Genomic DNA, 8,852 nt, shown 5'->3' with positions numbered 1-8,852 from the left:
CCTACAGTGCAATAATGATGCTATAAAACTGGTATGAAAGAGAATAGGTAACTACTCATTGAAAGGGTAAGGCACCAGGGAATGGACAAAACAAGAACACAGAAATGATAAAATGTTCAGCTTTCACACAGTTCATCATCCTTTTTCTGTGCTGTAGATGCCACTGCAAAGGACTCTTCTATTTAGTGAGTAGTTATATGCACTTATGTAAGATTTTTCATCAATATATACCGAAATACACAATGGTGTGCTATGACAAAAGTTCTTTAATTACAAGCTGTCACATAAATTACAATTCAGATGCTTTCATAACATGCAGAATTTACATAATATTTACATATCACACACACACACACACACACACACACACAGAGAGAGAGAGAGAGGAGAGAGAGAGAGAGAGAGAGAGAGAGAGAATCTGTCATATCTTTTCAACAATTGTGATTCAAAATGATGTATTTACAGTGAAAATATCTATCAACTTTTTACATATAAATAAGACCTCATTTATAAATAGTATAATTTTCAATAATAATCATCATCATCTGTGTAGTCAATACTTGACTGATATTCTATTGGAATATCCATGTCTCTTGTAAACTCCTGCAAAGTAAAGAGACATTAATCACTTTATAGCACAGTTCAGAGCAGATACAGTTCTTATTTTCACTTTTATATGAAAACTAGCTTACATTAATTTAAGGAAGAACTACAACTCAGGATGTAAGTTAGACATTAATAATAATGTATTAAAAGATATCTAAATGGTATGAACACACTTACTGGATCTATGTGTGATGGTACTGGATATTCACATGGAAAACATTCTGTGTAGCTTACACCATTATTGTGTGCAGTGCATTCACAAGCTTGACAGGTGAAAGGGGCAGCACTGTTGACAACTCTCTTAGAGAAGACATTAAGATATTTTTTAACAAAGCTCTTCTTCTCCATTTCAAGTTTCTTAGCCATAAAAACTGATCCTGCAAAAGTCACATGGGAGTAAAGTGTGATGTATGAACCTTTCAAAACTACAAATATTTGTTATTTTTATGTTGCTGTAAGCCATAAGTTACTGACAAAAACCCACTGACAGTTTTATCTCCTGGCATTAAAGGCAAATATAAGATAAGAGGATGTGGTCTCAGGGTCAATGTTTCAGTGCCAACATGAATTAAAAAGGAATGTGTATAGTTACAAACATGGTTTTGAAACAATATTTTAACACTTAAATATACTCACTTCAGTTATCCTGTAACACTAATAATTTCAGTAAATACTGACTAACAATATATTGTTTAATGCTGGGATGTCCAACCTTTCTGCTTACCTGGGCCACATTGGAAAAAGACAAGTATATTTGGGCTGCACATAATATACTTAACACTAACAATAATGGCTGACAAAAAAAGGATCAATGAGAGAATAGCAGGAGTTTGAAACTGAAAATGTCTATAATCACCGTAAGTGACAATGTGCAACTATTGACATACAAAGATTGAAGAATTCAGTTATAATGTAGGTAAATCAATAAATAAAGTTAAAAAGAAAAAGAGGAAATTTGATGCAGATATCCCTAGATTTTAATTAGGTTATAACATATGCAATGGCCTTTACATTCATATAAGACTACAGAAAGCTGTGAGTTATGAGTGCTTAACATAAAAATAATTTAGCTTGAGTCAGTTTCAGCAGAAACCACGAAACTTGGCAAACTACTTTCTCACAAATACAATTCACGAAATGATCATGGAAGAAAAATAAGAGAAATTCTCTTATGGGCTGTATGTGTATGGAACTGGAAAGGAAGGGAAACGATATTGATACCAGAGGTAACTCCTGTCACACACCATAATGTGGCTCATAGGCTACAAATGTAGATAAGTAAAGCAGTTATCAATTGGAAGACTGTTTTGAACACCACAGTGCTTTCTTAGACGTTTTCATGTTGGAGGTGGTATGCTGTTGCCTTTCTCTGACCTTTGAACTGAACTACACAGCCAGTTATAGGAGGACCTACAGTTTTATATGGATTCTGAAGCACTATGCAACTCAGAATTTTTCACATCAATTATAATTGCTAGAGGTGAAAGAAATGATGAGTGATGGATAAAAATCCTATGACTGAGTTAGAAACAACCTGCCCATTAGAATTGCTTCAAATACAAAGCAGCCCAAATCATCTGTCAATTGTAAGGGCATTTTGAACTTCTTCAGTAATGCTGAACTTGCTCTTCAGGAAGTGAAAGGCACAACTATCTACAATTATGATGAGACCAACATACAGACAACCTGGATCCAGAAACACAAAAAGGATAGAAAGGGTAAAAGAGCACAGCTGTGCTTCAATTAGCCAGATGGTATGCACATCTGCTTCCTCCTATGGTTGTGTACAAGGCACAGAATCTGTACAACAACTGGACTGCAGGTCTAAGGCTTCCATTCAATCACTCATCGACCAGTCTGGCTTGGCAGTAGCAGACAGCAAAAGAAAGTTTTAAATTCCACATTTAACAAAGCATTCATGCAATACATCGAAGCAATTCATAGGTGAGCTGCTAGATTTGCTACCAGTAGATTTGATCAGCGTGCAAGTGGGAGTCGCTGGAAGGAAGAATTCATTCATTTTGAAGAACACTATTGGGAAAGCTTGGAGAACTGGCATTTGAAGCAGATTGCAGAATGAACCTACTGCTGCCAACATACATTTTGTGTAGGGACCACAAAGATAAGATGCAAGAAATTAGAGCTGATGCAGAGGCATATAGACAGTCATATTTCCTTCACTCTATCTGTAAGTGGAACAGGAAAGGACATGACTAGTTGTGGTAGAGGGTATCTTCCACCACACACCGCATACTGGCTTGTGGAGTATCTATGTAGATGTAAATGTAGATGTAGAAGGTGGACCAGCTGGTACAAAATATGCCAGCAATCCAAGTGGTTGGTTTGACAGGAACCTCTCAAAGCATGGTTCTTTAAAATTTTATTGATACATTTGAAGCTACTCATGATCCTGAAGACTCAGTGATGTTATTAGGAGACAATCTTGCTAGTTACTTTTCTACTAAAGAGATTGAGACATGCAGACATAGTAAAATTTAAATCACTCTATTCCCACCATATGCAACACCTCACGTTGATGTTGCAGTATTTGCCCATGGAAATGAAAATGGAGAGGAATTTCGGACCAATGGAGAAAGGAGAGTTAGTATCATGGTTGTATTCCAAAAGAACAGTTTCCTATCTCATTAAACAGACTATAGATTGGAATTAGTGAAACCATGAGCAAAATTTTAGTATCAGCATTTATTGCTACTGGCCTACATCCACCAAACCCTACTGAGATGTTGAAAAGAATTCCTGATGGATTAGATGGTGAGGAAACAGACAGAAATTTAGGCAGGAGTTTGGTACATGCATATGCTGCATGTGTGCAGGAGATTGAAATAGAACCTCCTGTGAGTTTTTGTGTCTCAGCATTGACATAATCCTGCCAAAAAGGACTTTCATCCTCAAGTACCCAAAATCTTTGCAAAAACAGACCAGATTGTGTTAGGTGCAAAACAACTGTAGACACATTTATGTTTAGTATTTGCCACATAAACTGGGAAGGTTATAGAGGCCAATCTCATTGGATTGATTGTGTGAAATGTTGTAGATGGATCTGTAGCCCATGCACTGGTGGAAATACTGACATGTACTACAACTGCCCCCACTGTGAGGATTCAGATGATGAATCTGTAGAGGACAGTGACATGGACAAAAACTACATACCAGATCGAAAATCACAGAGCTTCAATGTGCCTTGCAATTACATTTAACCCTTTGAATACCAGTGTTTTCTGTCTGAAACCCCATTTATTTACTTTTATTTTAAAGTACCAGTGCACTTAGCATGAAACTATCAATCCTGTTGCAAGACAGAGACATCTTATGGTAAACTGAGGTGCTACAAATGTAGTGCATTGTTGCAGTCACATTAGTGTTCAAAACAATTTGGCACAGAGATTGTGCTATGTGTGGCTGTACTTAGGAGGTCATTGACAGTGAAAGCGATTATATCTAATGTTATTCTAGTGTATATTTGAGTTTGTGCTACCTCTTTTATGAGTGGTTTTGAAATAAAATCACTGGGGCAGTACATAGCTTTGATACAAAATTTATTAAATTTTAGGCCAATTTTTCTTGTTATTTAGAACAATAATTAGTTTTTGGCATTATTAGTTCATGAAAGTTTAGAGATGTGTGATTGTGTTTAGGGAAAATTGGGATTTTCTTTCAAATATATCACATGAATAATAGGTGGTTGAAAACTATATGCCCTAGTGGTTACAAAGTGAAACCACATCCTTAAGACAATATTGATCATTTACTTTTTGTCAGTTTCTTCTTTTAGTCATTCAAGAATGTGCATAAGATAGTTTGTGGGGGTGGGGCATAGACCTGGGGGTTTGAAGTATTTTTAATATTTGGAAGATGAATGGTTACTTGAAAGTAGCCATAAAAGGTTCCAGTTCCAGCTGTGTTAAAAAAACTGTGTAATACTGACTTTGAAATCTTTTCTTGAAAGAAAAACTCCTGATTACATTACATTTCTTCCTTTCTCTGAGAGCTAGGGCAGGGGTATGGAGATGGGAATGGTTCCCCCTTGCTCCTGGGCATGAGTGCCATTGTATCCGCTGATTACTTTGACAATAAACATTAATTTTGTGAAAAATTTTAAAACTGTATTCAAAAATAAAACAATTTGGTGTTACCTTTTTGATAATTTCTTCTTATATTCGTTGCTTGCTATGATTACAAATCTTAATTCTGTGACAAATTTCAAAATTTTATTAGTTTTTCATATGGTTGGGTTAACGTTTCTTAGATGTTAGTGATTTGGATGGTTTCCTATGTTATTAGTATTTTGATTTAATTTAATCATTTCATGTTAATGCATTGTTTTTCAGTTCATGTGTCATTTATGTATTTTGGACTGTCATGCCTGTGTGAGTCGCAGTTGTTGCTAGAAAGGCACCAAGAGCAGGACAAGTGTGGGCAGATGTAAGAGACTATAATAACATTAAGATCCTGCCCCACAATTGGTCACTGCAAATCCAGGTGTGGCCGCAATATTACATGGAGCAATGAGAGCATTGTAGATGACAATCAAGACGATGACTTCACATCTGCAATGAAGTGTGAGAATGTTGTATTTTTGTTCATGTCATAAAAATTGTGAGGTTTTACCTAGCAATGTCAAACGGTGTGCACTGGCAGGCCAATGTGAGGCACAATTGTTGCTAGTGAGACAACAAGATCAGGACAAGTGTGGACAGATGTTAGAGGCTAGATCCTGCCCCATAACTAGTCACTGTGAATCCAGGTGTGCACACAATATTACATGGAGTAATGGGAGCACTGTAGACAACAATGAAGGTGATGCTTAACATCTACAACAAACTATAAGAATGTTTTATTTTTGTTCATGTTATAAACTTTGTGAAGCATTACCCAGTGACATTCACAGTTAATTTTATTTCAGTAATAAATGTTGTGCATAAAAAGTATAGGTACTTGAGCTTGTCATTAACCTCAGTTATTGTCATCTACTTAGGGTTCCATTCCTTTGCAGTTATTGAATACCTGAGTGTTGTTATTTAAATAGTTGAAAGAAAAGTATTAAAAGTCTATCATCATAAATTCTGTTTGTTTCCTAAAAAGATAATTGCACGTAATTAACAATGAAGCCTCAATAAGCTAACAGTGTTGTTCAATTATATTCAGAGGCAATGCCATTCTTGCTAATTGAGTGCAACAAAGTAAAGTAAAGTAACTAAAGTTAAAGTAACTCTGGCAATCTCAAATTAAAGAAAAGAATAAATTAAATTTATATGTTTCATATCTGTGTCTATTGTAATAATGCTATTATGTACTGCCATAGTTCGTATTTTGCTGAAAGTCAACAGTTGCTTATTTGATCCAGTATATATATGTTCATAGAAATTATATTCTACTGAAAGTTAATAGCTTGCCATATCGAGGAAAACAGTGAATTTAAGCAAACATTAATCTTAGGTAATGTAGATTATTGCTGTAACAAAAGTGCTATCTCCAGTTAGTCATTTACTTTTCCACAATGAGTTTATTATTTAAATTAAAATAGTTGAATATTAATGATATAAGATGATTGCTTTCTTTGTTCATTATTATTTCATAATTTATTGTGATGTCAGGAATGTGTGTCAATTTTCTGTTGCCACATGTTCAGCCAAATGATTACATATTCAATACTGTCCACATTATGGACCAGATATTGGACAGACAGTGCCCAATTGGGCTGATAATCATACTAATTAATTTCTCTGTTATTTCAATTAGATTTGTTGTGAACACTGTAAGTCACGTATTACTCCTTTTAGTTTCATGAGTGATGCCACTGTTTATGTATTAATCCAAATCCAAATAAGTAGGAAGTGCAGCAGTAGAATCAATTGCTCATTAGAACAATTTGTTGTAGACTTCTTTCCACCAACCAGTCATATTTTCTTTGGAGACCGTAGTGTTGTCAAAAATAAAATTCATTAGACATACGCAATCACGGTAATATCATCACGTTAACCAAATAGTAAGGTGGGGCAGGGGAGGGGGGGTTGGAGGGAGAGTGCATGAGAGATACAGAGTTTTAAGGAAGTTTCTAAGCAATTGTTTTGCCCACAAATGCTGTGAATGTGAGAAGAGTTTGAGGTATGGTTACTCTTGTACCTGTTCATTCTAACTAAGTTCGATGTCTGACCTCAGTCCTTACTGTGAGGGCATATATTTTCAGTTTACTTAATGCAGTTATAATATCCATATCTATGAACATGCTGTTATGAATCGCTTAATTGCTGAATGCTTCACAAATTAAAATGGTCACTCCTCTCATAAAGGTTTTAACATAAAGCTTAAGTTTAGAATTCAATAGATATAGTCATATGCTACATATACATATTTTACACTAGTAACACATGTTGTGAAGTTTGAAATGCTCTTTTTGTGAGGTAGTCTTCAAATGGATGAATACTTTGTGTGTGACCATTTATCCTGTGTTGATGTGATTTTGTAAATGAGCAATTGTGTCCATCCTTTGCTTAAAATGAGAGAGAGGCCTAAAATTACTTAACTTTGTTGCACAAGATTTGTGTACTACCTTTTTGCAAATGAAAATTGACATGTCAAAGATTCCAGTATGGTATAGTGCTTCCTCTCACATCATAGTCTTTTTGATCACTTAAGCTGGATGCTTGTACACAGTGACGCATGTATATATAAAAACTGAGACTTTACACCAGTGAAGATAGATGCTCTCAAGATGGGCTTTTACAACATCCTGGATCTGATAGCAGATAAGTCAAAATATATATTTTTGCATATATTTTGCAAATTTTTGTAGATTACAAGTGAAAACAACTTTCATAAGCACTGTAACTTCAACACCTAGCTTCATGTAATCTACAAATTAAAGTTCTGATGATGAGTCTGTGGTAGTTTTAAATGTGGATAGTAGGAAAATAAATGTCTCCACATGTTAATAATATGATTTAGAGTTTCTTTCCAGCACACCCACTATTCAAACAATCATAGTGTTCAGAAGCTAGTAACGATAAGGTATAAGTCCCAGTCTCCTTTGCTCTACTGCTCATTGCTGCTGTGTTTGTCCTTAACCTAGATTCTTTGAGTCATTTTCAACACACAGTCAACATTAGCACATCTGAAAATGGCTGCACACTTACTCGCTGCATCATACTCTGACATGCACCAACACACCTCTGCGTATGTGGACTGCTGCCAGCGCCACTGTGCGACGACCGCAGGTCAAATGCACTGCATGGTCATACCCCGAGGTGATTTAAACCCGCAAACTGCCCACCAGAGTGTTGTTTTACCATGTATCAGCATTATCCCTAATTTATGAGCATGAGTGTAGTTACAAAAATAATGTTTTTGGTAATGTTACTGTATTACTTGTTTTAGTGGTATGTGGTGGGGGTGGAGGTGAACTGGTGGAAGGGTATTATGAAAATGCCTGATTGTTCAGAAATTATTTTTTCTTTGATAAATAATAGTTCACTGAACGTTAAACACTGAAAAACATGATATGAAAAGCTTTACGGCACTGAAAAATTAGGAAAAAAGTGAGGTGTAGACATTTACATAAAGAAATGAATGAAAATTGTATTCTGGAGGTCTATAGTGTAGTTGTTGTGAGAATGCTACCACACAGCACATGTTAATCCAATCACATTTTTTCAGAAAGTAAGTAAGTGTGAATGTCAAAACTGCTGAAATGGTTAACAAACAATGTTGATTAACTCTGAAGTGGAAATGCTGGAATGTAAGACAAAGAAAGGTAAAGATAAAATTTAGTTTCTTTAATCCTGTGATCTGTTAACTGAAGAAGTAGCACCACATAATATAAAATGCTCCACAGGATTACAAGCAGAGGCAAACTTTAATTTGCACATGAAAACGCAAAGTAGGGAACTTCCTCATTTCATTGGTAAATATGAAATTCTTAAAAAAAGCTGGAATAAATGTGTTACCTACCATTTGTTTCAAGAGCCAGTGCAGTACATACTCCAAGCAGAGTCTTTGGTAGTTTCACTTGCCGTCTCAGACCTTTGTCTCCCTTCAGATTTTTCACATCATTCTTGGTAAATGCAGTTTTTCCATCAATTCCTGTGATTCAAAGTGTAAAAGTAACTTGTAAGATCTTTTTTACAAACAATAATGTGTATATGAGACAAAATAATGAGGGAGAATCAGATCATTTTTGTATGGTTTTACTTCAGTTGATGCAGTAAATGAAAGAGTCACACACTAAT

The 8,852-nt window shown here is 35.3% G+C and overlaps 1 protein-coding gene across 1 annotated transcript in view; it reads right to left on the bottom strand.

Moving 5' to 3' along the window:
- Positions 1 to 438: 438 nt before the first annotated feature.
- Positions 439 to 8,852, bottom strand: part of LOC124555064 — a 704,233-nt gene continuing 695,819 nt past the window's right edge. Inside the window, exons 71-73 of the mRNA XM_047128850.1 lie at positions 8,575 to 8,706; positions 784 to 983; positions 439 to 603 (exon numbers count right to left, since the gene is read on the bottom strand). Coding sequence (XP_046984806.1) covers positions 526 to 603; positions 784 to 983; positions 8,575 to 8,706 — 410 coding nt within the window. The 3' untranslated portion in view covers positions 439 to 525. The remainder of the gene's footprint in view (positions 604 to 783; positions 984 to 8,574; positions 8,707 to 8,852) is intronic.

This window comes from Schistocerca americana, chromosome X (assembly GCF_021461395.2).
Source record: "Schistocerca americana isolate TAMUIC-IGC-003095 chromosome X, iqSchAmer2.1, whole genome shotgun sequence".
Classification (NCBI taxonomy): Eukaryota; Metazoa; Arthropoda; class Insecta; order Orthoptera; family Acrididae; genus Schistocerca; species Schistocerca americana.
Note: the sequence above shows the minus strand (reverse complement) of the source record. Positions and strands in the feature narration are given on the sequence as shown.